The 27,526-nt window shown below is 38.5% G+C and overlaps 1 protein-coding gene across 3 annotated transcripts in view; it reads left to right on the plus strand.

Annotated features, from left to right (window-relative positions):
* SPHKAP (SPHK1 interactor, AKAP domain containing) overlaps positions 1 to 27,526 on the plus strand; it is a 70,282-nt gene that overhangs the window by 19,360 nt on the left and 23,396 nt on the right. For all 3 annotated transcript variants that reach the window (XM_032192953.1, XM_032192955.1, XM_032192954.1), the window contains one exon: positions 5,094 to 5,204. In XM_032192953.1, the coding sequence (XP_032048844.1) occupies positions 5,094 to 5,204 (111 nt within the window). The remainder of the gene's footprint in view (positions 1 to 5,093; positions 5,205 to 27,526) is intronic.

A 27,526-nucleotide genomic window follows, 5' to 3' on the forward strand; every position in this document is an offset into this window, starting at 1 on the left:
TAATGCCTTGCGATCTAAATCAGGGAGCAGGAAGCTGTTACACTAAACCGGTATGCAGTATTTTCCTCTGGGAAAGAGTGACTTTTCTAATCCTCACTCTGCTAGAGGCTGATTTAGTTCATTGATTCACAGCACACTGAGTAATGCTGACGGCTGAGTCTCCAGATGAGAGTGGAAAACTTTTTTTTTAGAACCATGAATTACTGCTGATTTCACATTTTGTGCATGATGCAAATTCATCCTGAATTATTTTCTGAGTGTGATGATCCTGCTCTGAACCAGATATACAGCAGTATAGTGTGTGCAGCTGTTACACATAAGTATGGTCAATGAATAAAGTTCTGTTTTCAGTTGTACCATTGCAGATCAGAAGCAACCTCACTGAATTCAGCAAAACTGCTAACAATATATGCCAGTGGGATTGGCCCAGAACTCATCTCAATTAGATAAGAATATAGAAAACTACAAGATAAGAGCAGGAAATTTTCTCAAATTCTACATTAAAATTGTAGGCTATGAAAAAGAAGGATGCTGACTGACAGCTAAAGTAGTACAAGTTTAGGTTTCTTACCTTTGGTACAGAGCAGCTCAGTATATTTTTGAAAAGATCACTAAATGCAAAAATGGCAATCAGAACATAGAGTTACATCTCTGAATAATAATTCTGCTGGCATTTCTTTTCATTAGTTAGCCCTGACAGTTTAGGCCAACTCCTTCATGCTTACATACTTTTGACCATTGCAGTCATACCTTACTGTAGTAGAAGGACTTCAGTATATTCCTTAAAAGCACAACTATCCTGGCATGTTTGAATACATATGCAAATTCCCACTTATATACATACAGTAGTAGAATTGTCCTACAATAGTTGGATCCTAGGAGTATTAAACTTACTCCTCCTATACACGCATGTCTTTGACCATGATAACATTGCTGTTTGCTACCACAGAAATATGCTCAAAAGTTCACATGGATACTTGAATTTTTTCATAGCAGGAGTATGTAAACCAACAGTGATCAAAATTGTGGAGTGGTCCAAATTATCCTTCCTGCATACAAGTATTAGTGGGAGGGTTCTTAACAATAACGTCTGTAACAGTCATAATGCAGAAACCTGCGTTTCAGAAGGTAGAATTTAAACATCCAAAGTTTACTTCTCCTTCCTGCCACTGCTTATTCAAAAGTCACCTTCTGTCTCCTGAACACCATTCAGATGTTAAAACCAGAGGAAGAAGGCTTCTCCCACACGTTCCTGCATGCCTCCCTTTCCCACAGTGCTGTCTTTTTTGAGTAATTTCCAGAGGCTTTCCAGATAACTTTAGGCCTTCTTGTATTCCTTAAATTTCTAACCTGCTGCATGGGCTTGAGTGTATCTTATTTTGCTTTTCTCACCTATCTTCTTCAAATCTTAATTGCTGGAAAATATTTTCTCAGACCTCCAACGGTAAAAAATGGCATGCCTGTTGCACTCTTCTTCACATTTCTGACTGCATGCTCAAGTGCATGTGCAGCATTCTTTGTGCACACGTGAGAGCAGAATCTGGGCCAGGGAGAACACCACTCTACTAATGCTGTTCATCTCCTCAGGGTTACTGAAAATCACATACTGTCCAAATCTTCCATGGAATAATCTCTACTCTTGACTTCAAAGTCTATAATGAAAAGCTGCATACAAAAATGACATCCATTGTAAAGCCCTGAAACATATAAATCATCCTGGAGTGATCCCCAGGCTTGACAACCGTGACCTGACCTGACTAAAATAATTTTTCAAGAGAGTTATTTCTTCTGCTAATATGTTACCTGTATTTGCTTCCTGATTAGAACATCCCCTGAAAGCAAGATAGAGATACCAAGAATGATTTAATATCTCATAGGAAGAAAACTAGCTGAAATTTGGAATGCCCATCTCATTTTGTGGGTTAATCATCTACAGTGTACATCTGCTGTGATCTAGCTGTTCTGAAGAGAAAGGGTGTGTGCACACCAAGTCCTTAGGAGAAAAAGAAGAGTACCACCAAGGTTTTCTGAAGCTTGTTTCTGCATGATAATTTCTGCCCGTTCTGATTTCTCTGAAACTGTCAGATTTGGGAAAGATCTGAAGCCATTAAAGCAGAAGACAATTTCACTATGATTTTTAAGGAAATGATACAAGACCTCATGCTACTGAAAAAGCTATTTGAACTAAAGAGGATTGTTTCCTAGCTATGGAAATCATGTCTAACAAGTAATTAGAACTTCAATGCTTGAGCATGAGAATATCTCGAACCAGATGAAATCTGAAACCATGTATATATGTGAAAATGTGTATGTGTGTCCGTGTATGTATATGTTGAATTCTTTATCTTCATAAAAGCCACAGAAGATAGGCTTTTGTTTTGTTGGATTTTTTTTTTTTTTTAATATGCTAGATTCTAGATTTTACCAACCAGTGTATAATGTTTCAGTATTTCACCATTTGAAAACACTTCTTAAAAAATAAGAATAAAAAGGCTAAATTTATGACAGTAACAGGAAATTGTTTCTTTGGGATATGAAATATATTATTTTTCCCATCTAGTCCCAGAGTTAGTTATGATGGCAGGAATCCATTCACCCTGGGACAAGAAGCTATAAAATCTATTGAGTGCAGAGTCATTGAGATGGTACATGAGATTAGCTAGCAGTCCCCAAGAAGAAACTGGTGGTGATGTGAAGCATTCACAAGTTTTTGTCATTCTTAGAAGAGTCTTTGGGCACGCTGTTTTTTTTCGGAGTATTTTGAGAGCCCCACATTTGTATTCAGAAGAAATCCCATAGCAGGGCTAGAGTACTGAGAGTCTTTGCATAAAAACTTATCTTCTTTTGGCATGACAAAGAAAGAAGCACAAAGGTGCATAACCTTTTAGAGGGCACTGAAGGAGGGCACTGAAGCAAGCCTCAGTTTATGGGCTGTGGTGTTCCCTATTGCTTCCTCATCCATCCTCCACTGACGTTGATTCAGTGATCAATAGAGAATATTACAGTGAGAACAGTATTAACTATCTGACTTTCTTCCAGAAAGGTAAAAATTAGAGTGGCTGTTAGTCTGTATGTGTTAATAAGCTTACTTCTGGATCGCCCACGAGTGTTAGAAAATTGTGTCAGCTGGCCATATGAGCTTTCCACAGTCATTCATCTTCCCTGAGAAGTGAAGAGGCCTCACTAGTTCTCACTTCTTAAGGAATGGGACTAGGCTCAGAAGTAAGTGTTCCTGAAGTAGGACAAACATGTCAATGTAAAATATGCAGTAAGATAACAGAAGATACTGTGGATAGATTTTTTTCCGGGACAGGAGGACAAATGCGTATTTTAAAATATCATTATTAAAGTAAAAGGCTAAAAGCTAGAGTACAGCCTATTTTCATGTAACTGCCCCCCCCAAAAAATGCAAATAAAATATACATCTATTTCCCAAACATGCTTCTTAATATTACTGCCAGGGGATGATAGGCCATATAAAATATTCTGTAAGTATCATCGTTGTTGCTGCTATTCTTTTCCTCCTGTTACTTAGTTGTTTCAAAAATACTTAGCATCCCTCTTTTTCATGCAAGAACATTTCAGGGTGTGGAAAACATGACAAATTGTTAACCTCTAGATCATTTTCTCCAGACAGAGTTTTTATCCTTTGCTTCCCTACTTGTAGACTATCACAGTACCTGGAATACATGCCTTAAACTGAATTAAGAGCTGAGTCAGCTAGGCTGACAGGCTTTTTGTACAGCCAGAGAGCACACTTCATCTAGGAAGGGGGTCAGTGTAACTCTTCATTGGCTAGTAAAATTCCTCAAGTTGTGCATATGAGTACCTCCTCTTCCATGCTTCCCCATTCTCAATTATTTGTCCTTTGTACCATATTAGAGAATAAACTCAGCTAGAAACAACCTTTTTGGTTTTAATACAGTCTACACAGCATAGGAATTCAACCCCTGGTACCTCTCAGCTCCACTTCCATCCCTACTGGAAGTTAGGATAAATTGATCCAGGCTTCATGCTCTCAATAAAAAGGCAAACATGAACTAGTGATTCCTAATGTTGTCAGCTGTCTCCCCAGCTTGTTTTGGATGTTGCAGTGGCCATGTAAATTTAATAAAGCACAAGCCTGCCTGTTTTCAGATGTGACTCTTTAGCCCCCTTAAATTGTGCAGAGACTGGCTGTGTAGTCACTGCAGTACAGTTCTGGTTGTGGCTGGGCACCACCAGCCCAGGGCCATGACTCATTTCCAGACTTGATGGCATTTCAAAGAAATCTCATGCCGTGCTCAAAAAGACAGTCCTTTCTGAACATAATTTTCTGCAGATACGTTGCAGGAACATATTAGAGGTCTGTTTATTAAAAGGGCAATTTGACCCCCCTGAACACTGTGCATATTAGTACAGGGGTAGCAAATAAGGAATTCACTTCAATCTGAAGCATCAGACCTGCAAAACTAGCTTTGGTTCTTTATAGCCTACAGATTAGCTGTAGTCCCACTTTGGTTTTGTTAGGTCAAAGCTTGAGGCATCTGTTGTAGGACTGAGTCAACACAGAGAGATTAAACTCAAAGTTTTGGTCTCAGTGTACTGACTAAGCTCAGTATTCATTACGACAGGTCTTAAGTACTTTAGCTTCTCAAAAAGCAGAAAAATATATTTAAGAAGAAAGGATCTGTAGCTTAGGCAGTCCCTGAAATCATAAAAGCTGCAAGTTTATACACTCTGGTAGAATTAAATAATTAGTTTTTCTAACATCTCTGTTGCCACTTTAACATAGAACAAAACTCCTTAGCAATATTTTCACATACTATATATAAAATACATATTATTGTATATATATATATATAAGGCATTTCCTTCAAGGACTTTTAGTTCATAGAGAAAATTGGCTAGTACTTTAGAGGATATGTGTTACTTGAATCTTAGGTACAAGGACAGGTCCAGATGAAATGGAAACAGGGGTCCCAGCCTTACCTTCCAAAAATATTTGTAGGCAATATTTTCTTTGAGCTCAAACAATAGAGTTCAAACCCCAAAGCAGAGTAGTACTAATTTTTTTTTTTAATTATTTTAACTATTTTTAACTATTTTAACAGATTCTCTGCAGTAACAGTCTGCTAGAATCAACAGACTACTGGCTGCAGAATCAGAGGACACCATGCCAAATTGGCTTTCTGGAAGACAAGTCAGAAAGCAACTGTGCCTCAGTAAGTACTCACTATGATCTCCTCTGGGGAAAAGTCCATTGAGAGCTATTTGGGTAAGGTGCGGGGGCAATCACAGTACATGTTAGATTAAAAAAAGACAGTGACTAACTGACTCCAAAATTATAGCAATCTATCTATAGTTTCTGTAGTTTCCAGCTTTCTGTTAAAAGCAAACATCCAAAGCAAAAATTTGCATACAGATTTCTATACAGAATACGTTAATAAAGATTGCTTCAGAGGTTTCCCCACATTTGGCTTCAGACTTTGGTCCTCCTCTTTCAAGTATGCTTGTAGCCTGCAACTAACAACAGATAAAAATAAACCAAGAAGAAAATTATTCTAAACTGTAACTTGTTAAGGGGCAGGTAGGAATGAGAAAATGTTTAAAAAGCTGCTCCATATTCTTGAGGGCATAGAGGTACAATTAGAGAGAAAACTCCATCTTAGATGAGGAGAAGCTACTAAAGAACTCAAATGGAATTTTTCTACATTTGAAATGAAATTTAAATTTCCCCAAGTATTGTTATAACACAATTAAATTAAGAACTTGGTTGAGCTTGTATTTGAAAGAATAGGAGTTTTTAACATATATGTACCATCTACATAAACGTGGATGGCAGTACATCTCTATAGTTGTAATTGTTTTTCATTTGAGAAAGGACTTGAAGAGCAGATCCTTACCAAGGAATCCTGTTTGCTTGCTCCTCTCTGACTCCACGAGTAGTTACTGACTACTAGTACTGCTATTAGTCAAAACTACTAGTAGTGAAAGTTTTCTCAGGTGAAAGGTTTCCAGCACTGCTCATGCTGCACGATCTAATGACCAGATGAGGACTCTTGCAGTATGTGCTGGGATTGCCTCAAGGACATGCGTGTGTCAGCTCTGGCTGACAAAAACCGGATGCCTTCTGTCAAGGAACTGAATTTCCATCCCATGGTGGTGATGACTGGAGGCATTGTGTCTTGCCAGGGGGTAAAGCAGGAGGCTAAGAACAGTAGTGATACTAAACTGTAACTTTAGCCCTCACCTCCCCACTGACACTGGCAGAACAGGGAGCAGAGAAGTCATGTCTCCTTCTGGAAAAAAAAAAAAAATCTCAACAAAGCAAGGACCAAAAACAAACAAGGAACCAGAATTACTTAGAAAACATGCTTTTAGAGCATGTAAAAGTTGGGAACAGGGTCAAAGGTTTTAGGACTGAATGTCATGCTGTCCATTCGACTATCAACTCCAAAAAGACAGGGTGATCAAAACGCATAACCTAATTAGTGTGTGCTAGTAAGCAACCACATAGGTATAAGGTGAGAAACAGACTTCTGCATTGCTACTTTGGATGATTCTGGGTGAAACAAGGAAGGGGGTATTAAAGAGGAATGGTTAGTTGGATGGAATGGTACTAATTCCCAAGACTCCCAAAACTAAACAGAGCTCAGTTTCCTCTTTATCATTCTCCCAAGCAGAAAAGTCACAGTATTAGAAAGTACACAACATTGTTCAACTACAGCTGAAATGAGCAGTATGTTGATTGAGCAGTATCCTTTAATATATTCTTAACCAGAACAGGGTAATCAGGCAGGTAATCAGTGGTATCCTTTTTTCTTGATACAGAAAAGGATTGCTTTTAACACAAGAGACATTTACCACAGTTACGTGGTTTTACTGTTCATTATTTCACATCCTTAAAAAAAAAAAAAGGCTTATTTTTTCAGAGGAAATGAATACCCCTAATAATATAAAAATGAAATGTGCCTTGCTTTTTGGTATGTTAAGCTTTGACACTACTGAGAAATATAGATCATTAAAGCAAGACTTTTCTCAGACGTGGTTGGAAAATAACCAGTACAGCTTCTCGATACACACGACCCCCCACAATACTGCCACTAAACCTTTTCCCCTCGAAAGCACAAATCAGGTTTTATCTAGCCTTGGTCAGTCCCCCTGTAGGGAAAATAAGCATTATTCTTACCATTTTACAGATGTGATAGAAGAGTCAGAAGTACTGAAATGACTTTCATTATAATATCAAAAAGAGTTTCATAGATAAGGTGTTTCAATAAGTCTCAGACCCAAATCTCACACGTGCTAAAGGTCCGCAGCTTTCCCTGACAAAGTCATGCGGGGTGATAACTTTCTTTTAATCCCCTTTGTCAAAGAGAAGGTGAAAAAGACAAAACTCTTTCCTAATAAAACAGCTTTTGTTATGACAGTATGACGGTATAGTTCTGCATGGAGGCAGTGGGGTGGACAGAGATGTACCATGAGGCTTCTGCCCGACAGTTCCTAATTCCACCCGAAACTACAAACTCTTGGCAGACCCCTTTCTTACATAAAAGGATAACTAGAATCTGTTTTCAGACAAGGTCTGCTAAGTTGTCTTCCCCCATTGCCTGCTCACTTGCATAGCGTGCTCAGAAGACAGCCAGATTTCCCTATGCAGCTTTCTGCACACAATGCCAGCTCTATGCACACACATACACACAAATGTTCTGTAATTTTCAAAGAGAAAGTTTAGTACCTTAGTTGATTTTGGAATTTACAATTATAACTATGGAAGAGATTGTGCTGAAATAGAGATATTGAAATATATGATTTTGTATTCACCGGATAGAAATAGAATTCACAATAATATATTAAATGAAATGAAAATATATAGAGAGAGCATTCATTTAGAAACTAAGTTGTTAAATGTTCTTTTGGAACATCACTGTTCATATCAAGATGGAAGGTGTTAAGTGGTGTGGAAACAGTTTTTGATCTGTCCCTGAAAAGTTATTCTTTTGAATTAAATAGTCACTCAAACTGTTATTAGCAGAACGGAAGCTTTGTTCATGCTCCTGATTGATTTAATCTCAGAGGTAGTGCAGGACAGAATTTTAACTCGAGTACCTAAAATATTACAGAACTAATGTAAGTACAAGCAGTAGACTAGGAAACTTTGATGTTAATCATCAAACCCGACATGGAGACCAGAGTGTAAACACGCTACTTTTTACTGTTGTCCCCCCCCCAAATTGCTCTCCCCACCTTAGGTACATGTATATCCGGCTGTGCACAGAACATGAGCAAACTCAGGAACAGGGAGCACTTAACCACTGTTCAAGCATGGTAGTTCAGCATCATATGCAGAACCTGCAAAGCATTTTGTTCTGAGTTCTTTCCAGTGTCTGATTCTAAACAAGTGATGACAGCAGCAATGAGAAGGAATATGACCATGGAGTAGTTTCCCCAGCTACTCAGTTAGACAGCAAACCAGACTGCCCTTCGTGGAAAATATGCTTTAATTTCTCTTTTATGGAGACTTTATAAGCTGCTGTTGCCAATAGTGCCAGAGATGTTTTAATCAAAGTTGCCATTAGGTTTGCAGAAGGAAAAAATAAATCTAAAATGTACTAGATCATTAATGGTTGCTTTTCTCAAAGATAGTTTTTAGTACATTTAGCTATAATGTTCAGTTTTCACTTGGAAGAGTTCATGTTTAGTTATAAGAGGCCTAATCTTACTGTAACTATAAATGCAACAAGACCATATGAACATAGATTTCAGAAATGTTGTATTCATTATCTCCCATTACAGATTAGCACATTTAGTACAAGTAAAAATAGAGTGATGGCTGTCCTACATATGCTCACCAAGTATACTAAAATCAGTTTATTAAAACACTAAACATGTAACTCAGTTATAACAGATCTCTTTTCCAAAGAGAATTTTTTAACAGAATGGGCATTTTGGTACATGTAATAATCCATTAAACTCCAAACTGGTTAATGAAAAGATAGACATTTTGATATAAAAAATAATAAATTGTGTTAGAGGAATGGTACTGCATATTTGCCTAAGTTGGAGATATTTTCCTGGGCTCTGACAATAGGACAGTGTTTGTGGAATATATTTTTTTCATTACTTCAAGTTCTGGTAACCCATCATAATAGAAGAAATACTAGCGTGTCCATATTTAATCCAAGGACTGTGGTCATCTGCAAGGATGAACAATAGAAACCATAGGGAGAAATAATAACTAGATGTGATACCTGTTCTCTGTTTTTATGCCAACTTTGTGGTATGTTGGTCAGCTGTCTATCAAAAGTGTTATATGTATTATGAGTATGATGTAAACAGAGTTTGAAAGGTTGTCTTGTCCTGTCTTCTTCTAATTTCTGTAGAAGACTAAGAGCTATTTTTTGTCCAATTCTCTGTGTTTACACTTAGGAAATTAGATGAGGTACCCTGGAATTTAGCCCAGGTGGACAGGGCTAAATATTAGTTATTAGGGCTTTCTATGAAGACTTCTTGCAGAGGCTACCAGGAAGGGGCTGCTGAAAGAGATTTATGTGAACAAGAAGTGAAGTTTTGATGGGAGAGCATGAAGGTCCTAGGCTGTAGTGCTGTTTTCTTCCATTTCTGTGTTGAAATGAAACTTCTTAACAGATCTCTTTAAAATGTCCCTGCACTGAAGTGTGCTACCCTCCCTGTTTCAGATGACCCCTTTCAGATTTTGCCATGCTGTCTGCTTGAAAATGTTAAACTCCTGCAAAGAACTTCTACACTGGTCTTATGAGTATATGTGGTAGAATGCTCTAGCATCTGATTTTTTTCCTCCTAAAAGAATGAGTAATTGCTAAACATTAAATTAAACAATGATTAAAAATAATACTGTTTTGCAACAGTTTACTGCTGCAAAATTAAATACATAGTTTTGTGATATTATAATTAGAGAGTATAAATTATAAGTGTAGTTTAATTACACAAGTCTTGCTTTGTTTACACTGGATGAGAACAGTCAAAATCCACCTAATAGAATAAAATATTCATAAAACGCGATCGTTCATAAATTGTACAGAATGACTTATAAACATGGTTAAAATATCTATGATGCGACATTCTTATAACCCCTGTAGAGACGCCATCAAAAGCATGTGGCTTCACATTATATATATCTTTGTCCACTACATTGTCACCAACTATTTTTCATTGGACCTACATCAAATGTTTGCTGCTTTGGACGTGGTTTTAAGCAAACCTTATTTAAAAAGAAAAACCTGGTAGGTACTTTGTCCCTGCTTTCCCTCCATAGAGCTAGAGTATTTAATTACAAGTGTTAATTGTGTATGGTTGGCATGTGTTAGTATGGGTTAAGAAACTGATATTCTTCCTTAGATAATTTGCAGTTTTGTCTTTTAGCCAGAAACTCACCTAAAGCACAAAGTCTTAATAATGCATACAAAAAAGTCATTTATGATTCCACAGATCTTAAGATTTGATGTTTTTCTTTTCACTGCCTGTGCATCAGTATGATTAAGGTGGCATTGCCATGATACTGAAGCTGAATCTTAATTGTCTTTTAGGAATTCTTCATGGAAAGATTTATTTAGAAAATAAGCACAGCAAAACAAAACAAAACGATAGAATTATAGTCCTGCAAGACATTTGCCATTCATTTAACTTGAGATGCGTAACTCACAGCAGTAAGTTTTCCAGAAGTCCCCTAGACTTTTATGTTCCAGTCCAGTAATAAATAGGAAAGCCTTTAGAACTGATATTTGCACTGGAAAAAAAATAAATCTATATCTATATATAGATATATTCTTTCAAAATGGCCTTAGGCTCCAGTAATATCCCCATAAAATGCAGCATCATGCCCTCACTTCATGCAATCATCTTGTCCCCTCATGGAGGCTGGGAAGCAGGCCTTCCTACACCATGCCAGCCTGCAAAGAATTGCACTTGAAAACCAAGAAAATATACCCTTCCCTTCCCAAACAGTGCACTTCCTTGTCAGGGGTAATGGGATTTCCAGAATTTGGCAGAAACGCTTTCTTTGATATAAATACTGCAATTTTTAATGCAAAGTATCCCGGAGTAATAAAAACACAAACTTAACACTATTAGGTAGCAGTGATGGATATAGATGACTGAAAATCCCTGCTCTTCACTTGGAACAAAAGAAACCAATAAAAAACAGTGCTCATTTCTTACCTTGGCATAACAAGATACCAGTTTTTAAAGTATCAGGATTTGTCAAGATCACTAAAGGTCATTTTTAAATCTTTTTATGGCTCCTTATAACTGAAAAAAAGTCTGGCTTTGCAGGCAGATGGGTGAGAGAAGTTTCAATAAAGAGTTTAAAGTTTTGAAACGTTCTTGAAATAGTCCAGCAACTTTCCCTCTTGCAAGCACTCCTACTCTGTAACAACACTTCCAAATGCTCACACCAGAGTACTCCATACAAGTACATGTACAGTATAGGGTATATGCATAGACACAGAGTTGTATACTGGTTAGCTCCAGCCCAAGGGAGCAGCAGGAGCTCATGGACAGAGTGGAGGGAGAAGCAAAGGACGTATTCAGCCCCAATTTAGGCCAAATTCAGTGCTGCTATAGTGTCCTCTTAACTAGATTTTTATTGCTTCTGCCTGACCCCCTGCCCATGTGCAGTGGTCCTACGAGTGGCCTGATGAAAGCTGGGAGCATAGTGGAGAGGGGAAGATGACATGACTAGGGAAGCAGGGATGGTGGGCTGTAACCAGCAACTGGAAGGGATTATGCTGCATGGAAGAACCCTAATCCATCATCAGCACAGGGGGAGGAAGAATTGCAGCATGGGGTTGTTAGCTGGTCAGTCAAGTGTAGAATATACTTGGTCTAGAATACAGACATCAGCATATCAAGGAAAGGGAGTAATAGTTATTTTAATCAAAGGTGGCAAGACTGTTGTCTTGGTGAGAAAGGAAGCAGACTGTTAAGAAAACAGGTGATGTATTATAGATCATGTTTTCTGTGATCTCTATTTACTGAGACAATGAAGAATGTCATTTTGCCATCATAACAGCTGGACTTTCAGAACTGATCGCTCACCTTGATACTGCATAGCTTGGCTACCCTAAGTGGATGCTTAGGTGTTGTCAATTTTGTGGCAGTTTAGCCATCAAGTTTTTAAAGAGATTCGGGGGAGGTTAAGGCCATTACACACTAATTTGAGCTGGTTGAATAGGAGCTTCTGTGGTCTCATCTCCCCCATCCCCTTTGACTTTTTTACTGCCCTTGCATATGAACATGCAGTAAGTCAAGCCACAGAGAAAAGCAATTGTGAAATGAAGAAATTAATTTTTCAGGCCAATTCTGTGAGTCATCTCTCAGTATTGTCAGACAAATGCCAGTACTTACTCAAGTGATAGAACAGAAACATCCAGGAAACAGCTCTCACAAATTAATTCAAACTGAATGATAACATATGCAGAAAGGGAGAATCCTTGGCAAGGTGTACTTCGAGGAAAAGAGCATGTGTGCTTTTTAGTCAAATTAAAGTATATTATGAGTGGTTTTTGAAGATTTGACACCATGTGTCTTTAGAAGTTTAGGTACAGATATACCTATTTATGTTTTACATCAACCTCTTTCATATGAGAATAACTTCCAAGTAACTTCTTAGTGCAGTTACCAAGTGGTCAGGGTGTGAAAATCTGTGCACTGGGGCATTTTGTTATCTTTTAATCAAGGCCCATATGTTCTCCAAAGATTCCAGGGGAGGGGAGCATGCCCTTACTGAAGGGTGGAAATAAGTCTTAAAAGGTTCAAAAAAGAGGATGTTTCTTCCCAGGTTTGATTCAGCAGGGCTTTTACACAGCCAAGTATGGAAGTGCACTCAAATTCCAAAGAAGGTTTTCTGTTTGTTTTAAATCAAAAACACATTCAGAAAAATTCTTAAATACAGCTTCCTGAATAGTGACCATACGTGGCTGAAACAACTTCATATTTTATCGTGTTTGAATGAACATTTCCTAGTAAGCATAGTGAAGGCCTATTTCTCCACAGAAAATAGATAAACCTACACATGAAGATGCATATCCTCCCTACATACACACACTCATCAATCTGTTACATGGACAGAGACTTACAAGAGTGTTTATTTTGCCTTTCAGTCAGTAGTTACTCAGGCTTCTTCCAGAACAGCATTGTCTCTTTCAGAAATCAAAATCCAGCCATTGCTTTCCAGATCTAAGCCATAATTACTAGAGGTATTTTTAGTTTTAAGTCCCATCTTCCTATTCAGCCCGACGATACCTTAATTATATCCTGACAAGGAGCAGGAATCAGCAGCTGCAGGCTAGATTGTGGCATTGAGTCTTAGCCCTTTCTCAGGCTTGTGTGGGTGTTGTGCTCTGGTAAGGATTAGCACCTTTCAGAGAACCACTCTCTAGCTCACATGGAGGAACAAGAAACACTCCTCTTGTTGTTCTGTGCCTTATGGAGCCCAGAGCAGGCAGACTGATTACCAGTTCAGAAAACCACTGACCTCTGTGTTGAAAGGATTACTTGTAGTCTGTAAAATATATTTCTCTTTTTACTCTTGTACATATTTGTCTGAGAAAAAAAGCTATATATATATGAGCTAATGTTCAGGCAGAAATTAAATATTCCTATAAAAAGTTGCATTTCCACATTTTCAGTGTCACACACACATTTTATACAGCAAACAAGTTTCCTTACATGTTGGAGGGGGGAGGATTGACAACAGCCTTTCCTCTCTTTCCTCTGTAACTTTAGACTTGAATGCTCATTAATCTTCTGCCTGGACCTGCAATCTTCTCTTCTGTCCCTCTGTGATATTCTTATACAGCAGTAGTTTCCTACCTTTATTTAAGAGCATTGGATGCTTAGCCTCACTCTGATAAAGCTGTAAGTAGGGTTGCCCAAAACTGGGAGGATCAAGTGCCATAGTGTAGTGTACTAGCACTGTATCCCCATCAGCATGTCAAAAAATGTCCTATTCTTAGTGCCTCCATGGTCTAATGTCTCAAGAAATGGGATTCTTGTGCTGTCTCCAGAGTGGACATCTATAACTGCCTGCTGCTATCATAACCACAGTCTCCCTCTAACATAAACTGCAGCATGAGGCATGCAGAAATCTGTTAAACATCGAGTGTACAGGGCACTAGAGAAAACAGATGGGGCATGTGGCATAAATATTTATTGGCATATTTTCTTTAAGTCATAAGTGACAATTAATTACATCAAACCCAAAGGAATGACTCTTAATGGGAAGAAAATATTCACAGCTGGTTTTGAGGCAATAAATTACGAGGAGATGGCTGTGGATGATTCATTATGGCAGTCCAGCCGTTAAAACAGGGATAGTCTCTAAAATATCAAGACTCATAAATCCACCAAGTTGCTTGAGATATGCACCTTGTAAAGAGTAATTGGGACTAAATTTCAGGTCCCGTCAGGTCACATCAGGACCTAATTCATGTGAACTTGAGTGACTCACAAAAGACAGTATATACTGGGTTGTCTCCTTTTGGAAAGAATATTAGGGCTTGCAGGAAGAGAAGTTTGAAACCCTATCTGCACATCAGATAGCAGTTGTGCAGCTCATGGGGCAGATTTTTACATAAGTGAACCTCTTGAACCCTATGTACAAGGTAATGAAGGATGTAGGGGATTAAAGCAAATCAAGAGAAGATGTGTTCAGGCACTTTCATTTCCACAGTGCTGTTTCCCAATCCCATTTTCCTCCTCCCCTTACAGAAAAGGCAGAGATTTTTAAAAGGCTTATCTTACCTTTTTGCCATGTTCTCAAAGACTTCTGCTGTTTTGTTTCTGCCTTTGAGCTGCTGCTTGATGCTAGACACAATACAGTAGGCATGGAATAACCCCACTTAAATGACACTAAATTACTTAAGTTGTTTAGCCTTTCAAGTCAACACAGTCTTTCCGTACCCAAATCCATGTCTGCACACACTCTCTGTTTCAGTTATAGGGGTTCTGACCCATTAAACTCCACAGAAGTGTCCACGGAGGGATGCCATCACTAGGAACATTTTAAGGAGCAAAAGTAGAAATGAGCACACATAGTTTATAGGTGTCCTGCATCTCTACAGGAGTTACAAGATCTCTGACAGAAGACAAATTGACAAACTGAACTAATCATGTAATACTTACCTGGCTTTAACAGGTATGCAGTTCAGTCTGTTATTTTTATTTTAGCTAAAAAGGCCACTCACATCTCTTCCTTCATGCACATCCTAGAAGTCTATCTCAAATTCACAGCAATTCAATTTTCTAAGTATGGCAGAGAAATAAGATGGCTGTTTCTGTACTATATATATATTGGCCAGAGAGAGGCCCTCAGATTTTAGAATATGAAGAGAGTAATGTGATGTTTTGGTTATCCTAATGAAGATAGAAAGGAAGAAGGGAGAAAAATACTTTTTCCACTTACAGCTAAAGTGGGAAACTGTCATCCTCTATTCATGTAAAGGATTGTATGATAAAAGGAACTTCTGGACAAACTATGAGCAGAGAGTGCCATTGTCCTATTTTTTGCTGGTTTGCAGCAGTCTGATCTCACTTCTGTGAGGTCAGGAAGGTACCGCTGTATAGCTGAGGGATCCTCATCATAAAGCCTTTTGAGTTACTGAGGTTACAGTGCAGAAGGTGTACCTGAGCTTCTTTGTATTCTGGGGTTACCACTTGTAATTCCTCCCACATGTATTATACCACTGCCTCTGCTTCCAACTGTGTGGCGTATCTAGTACTTCCAAACCAATATTTTTTTAATTTCTACATTTTACAGCTGGTTCCTCTGCCAGAATCATTCTGGCAAGCATGGAAATTAACATGAGACAAGCATTGCATCCAAATGTTAATGGATAATTAGCTCTGTCTTCCAGAGGGTGTTTTTTTTTTTTCCCTGAATCACTATCATATTATTCCAAACATCTCATATAAGACATTCAACTCAAGATCCTCTTTAACCATTTAAGTATTATGGATCAAATTCTACTGTGTGTGGAGGAGAACTACATCCCTTATACCATTTCCAGTCTCCTATCTACCAAAAGGTTGAGCTGTACTCATTAGTTATAACCATTAGTGCCTCCAAAAAGAAGTGAAAGCCAATGGAGAGAAACCAATATTTAATGAAGGGAAAAATGTAATCTTAAAGCAAATACTCGCAAAAAAAAAAAAATACTGGTAATTTTTAGTTTCTTGATTACTTGCAAAATATCTCAGATCCCTACAGAAAGGACATGTGAACCCTTGTAACACATCCTTCTTCAGTAGGTATTTCTCTCTTTGCTCAGGAAAAGGAAACACTTGGGTATTAACTAATTGCCTTCTTCCCTCCCAAGACAGCACACCAATTCAATAGCAAGGTAGGAAACAAAAAACAGTCTCCTTCCCAAAGCTACTCAGAGGTGGAGTGATAGGAGACAAAATAACAGTGATGACAGAAAAAAAAAAAAAAAAAAAAGAAAAAAAAAAAGTGGGGGAACACTACAGAATATTAGCTGACACTTAGCAAATTTCAGTTGGCAGTTTGTTCACAGTTGGGATCTCCTTCTCCCAGAAACTATAGGACAACACCTTTTCCTGTACATGCATTATAATGTGGGTGTCACAAATCTGACTGCTCTGCTTAGAGATATTTTAAAGAAGCACAATATAGAAGCTGAATGAAGATCACATGCTAAACATTATGAAATTGTATGCACGAGAAAGCCACGCACACACTCCTACTTAAAATAATTCTCATTTCCTCTTCATTAGGGAGCATGTGACTGCACAGTTATGTCTTAAAACAGCTGAGAAATTAGTGAGCGGGCCTGGGTGAATGCAAGCCCATCTGCCCCCAGGCAGCTATGCTAACTGCTTCCTTGCCAGCTCAGTCTGCTGCTGGCTGCAGCAAACTCCTTTAAAGTAAAATGAGCAGTTCTTTATAACACAGATAATCACACATACCCAAGGACAGAGCAAGAGGGAACATGAGAACATACTAGGGTTGGAATTCCTTCCCAATGGCTTTGTGCCCCTTGTTGTATTGGTCCTCAGCTCTTAGCATACAGAATTTAAAGCTTATCTTCAATGGAAGTTACACCTAGTTGCCATGACTGTTTTCTTCTGCAGAATTCAGAACCTCGTCCATACAAAGTGCATATTCACATGTCCTTTGAACTGAGTGATCAACTACATCCATACAGCATCCATTATATCATCATAGTATCAGCACATGACTTTTTTTCCTACCATAATTAAGAACACCTTACCACCAGCTATGAGAAGCAGAGATGGGGGTTCTGTTTTGTAAAGAGATTTCCTTTCCTGAAGTATCAGCGTAAGTCAGAAAACAATCAGGAACCACACCACACAGTGCTTCTGAAATTACCTAAATTTCTGCTCCTGGAAGTGTTGCAGCAAACTAGTTCAGGCTGAGAGGTTTTCTTGCTCCTTTTCCAGAAAGATCCAATCAAATCCTTAACTAGATGTCAGGATTTCTCATCTCTTTGCTCTTCCACAGATACACTGGGAGCTACAAAAGCCCTGACTTTAATCATCACTGTAAGATCTTGCAGACCTCTGTCTGTCACACTGCAACGGGAGCCCAAATTAGGGGATGAGCTGGAATTAGGTGACTAGCCACCGAAAGTATGGCAGGGAGCCTCACAGTCCTGTTCACATAGGAGCTAGAGGTTTAAGAAGCTTACACGGAAAGCAGTCGTTTTTTTGGTAGAAGCTTGTTTAGCACTAGAAGAAAGCTTAGACCAGAAACATCCTTTTAATTTTCAGCCTTGTCATTTCAGATATGATAAATTGGAAGCTACAAAACTCTTGTTTTATTTAAGGAGCTTGTTTTAAAATACCCCAGTCTTTTCAGACATTTTTTTCTCCTGACAGTTATATAAATGCAATTCTTATATATATATGTAGAATGAACATCTCAGGTTTTCTGAGCTTCAGAGCTTAAAAATGGGAATGGTAAAGCTAAGAATCTAATTGACTCACAAGCAGAAAGATCTTTATTTCTGCCTCCTTCTATTTAACTTAGTAGAAAAACATCCACAATTTCAGCAGATGTGTGGTCTAGCTTGGAAAATATGTGCAAATAGGTGAGTGCAGAACAGCTACTTGGCTTGACACACAGGGGCTGGGGATGGTATCGACAGTTCTGGTGCGGTAGCCCTCTCCTCCAGATTCCAGCAGAATATGTTTAGCTGAGACCTTTTACGTTCTCTTCAACTGATGCTATACAAACGTGGGTAGAATCATGCTTTTCTAAGTAATGTTTCCAAGTGTTTAGGAAGAATCAATGTCAAATTCACCAAAATTAGGCTTTCCAGTTAACATCACTTTATGCACTATAAATAGTTAAGAGAATTTCCCATCTTGCTTCTTAAACAGCGCTTTTGGGAAAGATAACTTCTTCCAGATCCCCTTTCCCACATCCCTCCTTTTTTTCCCCCCTCCCCTGAAAGATGTTTAAAGAACTCCGTGAGAGGAAATGATTTATCTTTGCTATTTAATACTAGATTCTGGAAATCAATAAATCATACTTCAACTGGGTCAAGACCTATATCTCTCAAAAACTACATGTAATTAGGCAAAACATTGTCCCAAAATAGCTGTAGATTTGTGTGCATAAAAATATTTTGACAAAGTAGTCAAATTAGAGTTAATTTAGTTAAAATATTGTTTTTAAGAATAAAGGGAATACCTAGGATTACAGCGACAGTAAAGAAGCCTAATTGCAGTTTTGTTTGCCTGTTTACCAATAGTAATAATTTCAGGCTCAACTGAGAACAATGAAAGAGCAAATCCAAGTTGAGGGGGGAGCAAATGAATAAAGGAGAAAGGGGAAAAAAAGGAAATCTCAAAGTTCAGTCAAGCCTTTCTTTCTAATTATGCAGTGGCATTTAGGGTTTTGAGAGCGTGTATTTAAGATGTCAAATTAACTGACTTGATGGATCTTTTTAATGTGACTGAACAACACATTCTCCAAGCATGGTAGGCATGGTGATTCATGATTTCATTTAAAAAAAAAAGTGGGATCAGAGATGGTGATATCTTAGATAATTTTTATGGATGCTTACACAAAACAGTCCTCTAAAAATAGGCAGAGAGCAAGAGAGGGCAGCACCAAAGTAAACCTGCACTTACGCAGAAGCACACAGACCTGCGGGCCCACTCCTTTCAGAGACACATTTGGCAGCAGAGCCTCCCCTGATGTCTCTGAGAGCCCCAAACAGAAAAACAGAGGGGACCAATGTCTTCACAGAGCCATGTCAAACAATCTCCTACAGAAACAGACACCATCAACAGAAATTAAGCATTGGGCTTCAGCTTTTTCCAAGTCAAACTTAAAGCCCTGATGGTATGTGGGAGGTGGGTGAGAAGAAGGAAGAAGGCAAGAGGGTGGGTAGCCTTGATCAGGAGACAGACTGTGTCACCACCAGTGCTGACAGTGGGAGGAACTGGTGCTTCTGCCCCACCAGCGTTGTTCTTGCAACTCCTCCGCAGTTTGTAGGATCCAGTATGCTATGCAGAGCTACCATTCTGTGTGCTGGAGATTAGATCTTAATTTCCCGTCATGACATAGCTTGTGAGGACACGCAGTCTAGGTGAGCCCAGGTGACAACCTGCAGTAGCTTTTGAAGTCGTTGGATGACATCTGTTTAAGTACATAATAGAGTTCAGGGGTCCCAGAGACAGAAGTTTGTACTGGCCTCATGAGTGCAGGTGGCACTGGGAGACTGTAAGCACACTGGCTGTGTGTGAAGCCTGCGCCTTCCTGAGCAGCACAGAATCCAGGCAAGGCCGCACCTTCACAAATGTTCTTCTGAGGGGAAAGTGCCCATCAGAGCTTACATCTCAAGATGCTAAAAAAGTTAACTTTGAAACATTACTACATAGGTGAGAGAACTTTTTGAATTCCAGCACTCATGTATCCCATCAGAAATTCAGCTTGTTTCTGCACCATTTCATAAGCACAACAATGCGTAATACTACTACTTTTTCTAGCAATCTTGCTGCTTCAGAGCTCAGTTTATAACCTGTCTAACTGCTGGGGCAGAGCTGCCCTGGAATTTATAAAGTGTGTGTGAGCAGACAGATGCTGTGCAAGTCTCCTTCAGTGGAAACAGAGGTCAGGCCATACAGACCTTCATGTAGTTTGACATGACAGAAGCTGTTGGCAAACCGTATGCTATCTTTATTATAGAACTACAGTCAGAAATGCTGAAAATAGAGATTGGTGAGCCACAGCAGGAGCAAAGGCCATAGCAAAAGACTGAGCTAGAGAAGTTGGGGAATTGGCCCTTGGTTTGAAACACACTGTTAAGAGAGGACCCACAAAGCAGAAGGCATTTTGTGTAACTGAACTCCTGTAAGTTAGTAGATTTAAGGCTCTATTTAGAGACTGTGAATTTAGAGACCATGCCATGTGTTGTCAACTCAGTGCTGAGAACAGGACATGTTATCTTCTGAATTGCAGTGGAAACCACTAGCTGTGTTGGTAAGAGCTTGTTTTCTGTGAGAAAGTCTCTAAAAAAAAATCAATTGGTTCATTTACAGAATAAGAGATTTATTTATTTTTATTTGTACTTCAAATTCACCTAGAGATATCTAGAGTGACTATCTTAGTTCCACACACCTTATTGGTAACATCTAAGAACACTTTCACCAAACTGTTTCCATTATAAAACTAATTTCTGCTTCTTATAACACTGGTCAGCTGTAGCTGGTCTTTTGCAGGCTGAATGCCAGTGCTGTTAAGGATAAGATGAAGTACTCATTGTCACAGGAGAGAAAAATATGAGTATTGTCTAAAAAAATTAATCATGATCCAGGAAGCAAGAAAAGCACTGGAGCAAGGATAGACTTGAGGAGGAGAGGAAAGAGTTCAGGGCATTGGCCTAATCATATCTTATAAACTTGATTTTTATTCCTAATATGTATATTGATGTGTATTTATCATATAGTTGAAAAAGTCCAGTATAGTAAAAGTCCACCAACAAATGTCCATGTTTCCTTCCTTAATTAGTTCACACTTAATTTTCTCAAAAGCAGATAAAAGTTACAGTATGCTGTGCCTGTGCTACAGAAGGATCACACTAAGTAGCAAAGTGGACTGTTTTTCATCTAGAGACAATTTCTGATCCACAGGACCCAGTCCTGAAATCCTTTCTGCAGAAGGCTTTGAGCTAATATTTATCAGGAGACTTGTTTCAGAAACTGTGACAACCTTGGTGCTGCTGAATTTGACTGCAGCCCTGCAAAGTACCACTCCTCTAGTCCTTCCCCTCTGCTGCAGCCCAGAGGAAAGGCACCTATGCTCAGGGGACACTGATCTGTAGCACAACTTCCCCACAGCACAAATGACAGCACAAATATGAAAAATACAGACTAAACCATTATGCACATTAACATCGTACTACAAAAGGGAAAAAAATATCATACTAGGTATCATCATGACGTGATAAACATTTCTGAATGTAAGAGCTAGCTCACTCAGTTAAATATATATTTTCCAGATATTTCTATCTTAACTTCTGATCTAACAGCTTACATCTAGTTTTTAACACAATTTACTCCTTCCATCCAGCTGATGGATATACTTATGCTTTGGTACTACCTGCTAATCATACACCCCAGAGACTTGGAACAGCTGGAACTTGCAGCTAATCATTCCCCTATAGACACTCCTATAGAATGTTTTCACTTGATATCTCTGTTTAGCAAAAACATTTGCATTTTTATATTAGGCTTCACAGCATTTACTTCGCTGTCTCTCACAAGCACTGAAAATGCCCGCTCTTTTGTGCACAATAGAACTGACATGGACAGATAAGAAGAATGGATTTATGCACTTATTCTTTTTACTTACCTTTCTTGATTCTTGAAAAACAAATGACTTTCATAGTACTTTAGAGCAACGTTTTACCAAATGAGACTATCTAGATGTGTTAAGAAATAGTAGACAAATATTCAACTGTCCCAGAAATATGAACATTCATTTTATGCACCATCAGTGTTTTCCATATATCCAAGATTGTAGTAATTCCCCACTTCAGTAATTTATAAGATTAAAGAATGCATCTGTTTGACTTTGTAGACTATGGGCAGTTATATTTCTTGGCGTACCAAGACTGGCCTAAGAAGAGACTGCCAAAGAATCAGAAATTCAAGGCTGCAGGGAGTCTCTTTCACTTTGCTTTCATTGTTAAAGAGATCATTTTTCCAAACCATTAAATAATTTATATCCTTTAGTGCATTTATTTAACAGAGCCTGCCCTTTAGTTAGCTACAACAGTTAAAACTTCATGGCATTTTGACAACTGAAAGTTTCAACAATTTCCGTGCAATCTTTTCCCTAGAAGTGTCTAAAATTTGGTAGTACTGTTTTATGAAGTTTAGTCTTTGGCTTCCTGAAGCAGTCCTGTAACTGACACACTGTTCGAGGCTGCACTGAGATTTGGTTAACAGTCACTGGCCTGCCCTGCTGAGCAGGAGATCGAAGGAAGCAGGAGGAGGAGAAGAAGCAGGACTTGCTTCTGTGCCACCCACAAACTGATCTCAGATCTATACTCATTATTTTGCTCAGGAAAAAATCCTCATTGAAAATAACATCCCCTGCCATGGTCTAATGGAACCATAATTTTTCTATATCAACAATCTTAACACATAGGAAAAAGACAAGATTAACTAAAATGAAGCTAAATTATGGTATAAATTAGGGCTTATTGGTTTAGATTTATCACCATTTTATTCAAGCTAGCCTTAAAACCAGAGTTCTCAGCTTTGTTAACTGTCACGCTTACATTATCTAGTTCTCTAAGATTGTACATGACATTTAAATGCATATAGAAAGAAAGAAAATAAGCAAGCATAAGGCCTAGCAAAAATGTAATTTAAGAAGAGTAACGTGAATGTAAGGTTTTATGGAAATATACATTAACTTGGTGGTCTTACATGAGCCATAATAGTTTTTATTCCTTCTGCAGCAAGGACTATTTTTGACCCCAATCTGCAAATTAAAATGGTGATGTAGAAACATAAAACTTTTAATGTTCATGGGAGACAAGCAAAGAATAGAAATATTAGGTAGGATGTTGCTTTTGGCCTTGATGGATGCAGGGTCATTCCTGTGAAGTTCTGCACCCAACACATGCATATTTGCTGGGGAGGTCACTGTGTCATCAGTAACAAAACTCCCATTAAACTCGGAGTTGCTCCAAGACCTCTGATTTCTGAAGCTGCAGTGTAGGAAGACTTCTACTCTCTCAAGTCTCACTGAGTCACAGTGCAACCCTTATAGAAGCTTTTCATTATCCAAACACATCTCAAGCATCAGTTATAGTAAGTTTTTTCTTTAAACGATTGTTTTGAAATGACCAAAGACACATACTTCCCAAAAACTTGTGCAAGCAGACTTCTTTCAAGTAAAAAAGACTTATTTGTACTAAGCCAAGATGTGAAAAAACTCATAGGATCCCCAAAATTATAAGATTAATTATTAATGAAAGGGTAATCTTGTGACATTTACTAAGAAATCATCGTTTTGCAGATATTTGGTTTGACCTTGTAAGAAAAAATATTAAATGGCAGTTGAAATTCTATTGGAACTATAAGATTCAAAAAGCTGCAAGTTCAAAGAAGAACAGTCAGATCAATAATTAGGGGCCCCTACAGATCAGAAGAGGTCCCAGTGTTTTTATTTAAACTTTACATTGGCATAAATAATTCAAGTGAAAATAAAGTGCAAGCTCTTTTAGGGAGTCTTGCAGACCAGCATTTTGATAACCATCAGAACCAGTGATCTTAAAAAGAAAAAAAAAAAAAAAAAAAGCTATAATTGCATTGCCAGAACCTACTGGAAAAGGCATTTTATGCCTTCCTAATATAAGTCAAAAATGTGTAAATGTCGCTGGTCACTTTCAAAGAGAAAAAATTACTGAACATTTCTGGACAAAACATGGCACACTGCCACTTCTCTTTCCTGTGGGTTACAGTTCACTTTGATTCAGATGCATGAAATAAAACAATATTTTTTGCTGACTTCAGCTCCTAAGGGAGCCCAACATGCAGCTGTATGTTGTACAAAACAGACACCATTCTGGTGAGCGAGGACTTGGAGTCACTATATTTGGTTACTGTGCTATGGGGAAATTATGGTGGTTTAAACTATCTTTCTAGAAACCAGGAGACTCTGACTTGGCTCTAATAGTTTAGAGCATATTGTTTGTATTTGTTATAAGTTTGGAGCAACTGTATTGTTTTCCTACTTTTGTACCAATGAAATTAAGATGAGAAGAGAGCTCAGTATTGCAAAACTGCCATCACATTGCAGAGCTACTGCTGAGAGCAGAAATGAGTGAGGTCAGACACTCCATTAAATCCTTAAAGACAACTGTCAAAGCAATCATAGTTGCTGTAAAATTTCACAACCCTCTTCGCAAACAGTACCTTCATAATTGCAAATTAAAATTAAAAAAAAATAAAAAAAAATAATAAAAAAGATAAAGCGTTCCAGTAGGATGTTAGCATATAAAAAACAATCCACATCCTGAGAACAGACAACACCAGCCCATCATAAAGATGGGAAACAAGGTAGTCATAAACTCCAGGTCTTCAGTTTCTCAAAGGATAATGTTTTAAAAAAATCAGAAAAACATCACAGCATTAATGTGAGATGAATGTTTCTCACATAGGGCAGAAGGAGCAAGGGCACTAGCAGAGTCAGGTTAATACTAATTTAAAAGCTGTATTGTGAGAGCATCATACCCACGTTAAGCAGACAGGGACAGGAGGAGAGGCGGCTGACTGCCCTGCCATGCAGCCCTTTTCCTCCTCCCATTGGACTCTTAAGTTGCTAATTTGTAAAGAGAATTAAATCACTACTGAATGTCACTGGGGAGAGCTTAAGGTGCAAAGAACACAATTTGAACTTGCCTTCTTTGCTATGGAGGTACAGTCACTGCTCAAACTCTTTGCCCTTGAGGACTGCATTCTCCTCAGCTCTCAGGCTGGTTTTGTATGCCGAACTGCTACCAGCCTCCATCTCAGCAGTTACTCAGCCTTCCTAGGACATGATTTTTTATCCCACATGTCCTCAGGCTTTGGCATTTAAACCATATTTTACTTTGCACCCAGGAACTGCCTGCTCAGATTTTTTTTCTCCCACAATCTCTCCTGGGGCTAATAATCTTTTTCACTTCTGTTAGTAGGAAGCTAAACATGAGTCTTACAGTCTTATAGGCACACTGAAGTGCAGTCCCAAACTGATTATTTCCTCTAACTCTCTCCTGGGCTGTCTGAATTGGAACCTTGCACATCTAAATAGACTTGGTCCTATGAGAGAAGACAGGAGAGAGGATGGAAGAAGCAGAACAGCACAGGCCTGGGACATGAAGTCCCTGTAAGCTTAGTTTCTGGACAGCATTTACATGGATATAGCAACCAGCACAGCAGTGAGTTCTGCACAGTTCCACCACAAATCCATGCACATATGTAGAAGTTGAGCCTATGCTGGGATGTATGACACCAAATCCAGCTTGCTAGTGACCCTGGATGAGCTACCCCAAAGCTGATGGCAATCAGCTGTTATATATACAGCATCAGAGTGGCCTGAATGAAGTGGTTTGTGCCACCTGAATTTTCTCATCGCCACTTCAGCATTTTGATACTGTCTTTACATGGTCATACTCCACCTACTGACAGAGATTCTTCAGACTGGTGGTGTTCTCTTCAAGCACCCCCAATGAAGCATCTCCAAGAACTAATATCCTCACAATGAATTTTCTAGACTGTAGCAGCAGTGCAGAGCCTGTTAGGTTGGAGCTGAAGAGTTCATTTATGATGAGGCGGTCATCTAGTCCCACTACCTACTCAAAGCAGAGTTAATCTCAAAGCAAACAGCAAAAAGGATAGGAAAAAGTAAAACAGTTCTTCAGTGCCTTTCACTGGTCTGAAACTATTTTTGTGTAAAAATTGCCTACAATTAAAACTGTAAAATGCACAGAACTGGAAAGCACTAAGAGACTACAGTGACAAGACAGTGTAATAAATCAATGTCAATGGAATTGATGAGTGTATTTGGAAACTGCATTCAGTACTGCTGCACGAGTTACATAATCAGTTCATTGAGGTCTGAAAATAAAATGTAGATGAAGGAAACAGGATATGACTTTAACAGATAGTCCTGCATATACTGTTATTTCTTCTCCCAGGGCATTAGTGAGTTACATGCGATCCACAGCACATGAAACAGAGATGATGATTTATCTGGCTGCTTGGAACAGGCATGTTTTTAGGATGGCAGTCAGTGTCCCTGTTGGAAGTGCCAGTGTATATATAGCACACCATCCTACCAATGGCTAGGTAGCAAATGCCTATGCACAGACAAAACTTCTCCAACATAGCTTTTTCATAAAGCCTTTACACTTAATCCAGTGCAAAATTAGACCTTACATTTCTGAGGGCTTGAAAACAAAGGTCCTAAGCAAGAGCCCTGACTTCGGTATAGTAGTAAGCCTGCTTGAGAGGACCAGAAACCAGCCATATGCCTTCCAGTATTCCTCCTCCAGCTGCCAAATGAACGTGTCTTTGAGCACACACACTGCCATGCACCTGTGGACTCAGGTATCACTTTTGTGAACACCAAAGTATGTGTGCAACAGCGTAGTTTCCTAATGCTTTGTAATAAGCACCTATTGCCAGTATGCAAAATGACTGCATGTAAAATCCCAGTGAAAAGTAAGAGAGATTTTTGTCTATGTGATAAACTGTCATGTGTTCAGGACATTATACAACTACCAAGCTGTATTGCTATAGGGTATTTTTAATATTCCATAATTTCAACATTTTAATAACTATCTTAAAACTCTGCCAGCCATGAAACACAGATGACTGTTGCACATCCTGATTGTTGACATTGTCAGGCAGAGAAATATATTTTCTTTAAATTGAAGAAGTGTTGGAAAATATGTTTTTAAGTTCATATAAAGATGCATTAAGCCATTAAATCATTCTAAAGGGCTAAAGCTTTCTTACTGAGGTTGGGGTTTTTTTGGTTCATAATGGGAGGTCTGGCTGGATCTTTCCATCTGCTGTGCTGGCTGTTGCTGCAGATGGTCATAATCTGTACATATGGTATGTGCATATATAAGCTGAAATCAATGTTGTCTTGGGTTAAAAGCAGGCACACAAGATAAGCTTGGATGCCTAACACAAGAATATTGGTAAAGGACATAATTCAGAGCATTTTACTTTTCTAGGGGAATTTTACATGAGTTAGGGAAAGAAATATTTACAGCTTACTGAAAAAAAAAATCTCAACTAAGAGAATGTAGTCTGGATCTGCAATTTGTTTGGAATACATTTTTGGCATTAGCTCAACCCTGAATCTGTGCCAGACTTTGGTTTAAACTGAAACAGACCTGAAGTTGCTGTTTAAGCCAGTCTCACTGTCACTAAAAGGTTGCTGAAACTGATGGTGACTAGAGAAGGGGTAAAAGACCTCATAGTTAAAAATAGTATCTAACAATGA

The sequence above is a fragment of the Aythya fuligula genome, chromosome 9 (genome assembly GCF_009819795.1).
Source record: "Aythya fuligula isolate bAytFul2 chromosome 9, bAytFul2.pri, whole genome shotgun sequence".
Lineage (NCBI taxonomy): Eukaryota > Metazoa > Chordata > Aves > Anseriformes > Anatidae > Aythya > Aythya fuligula.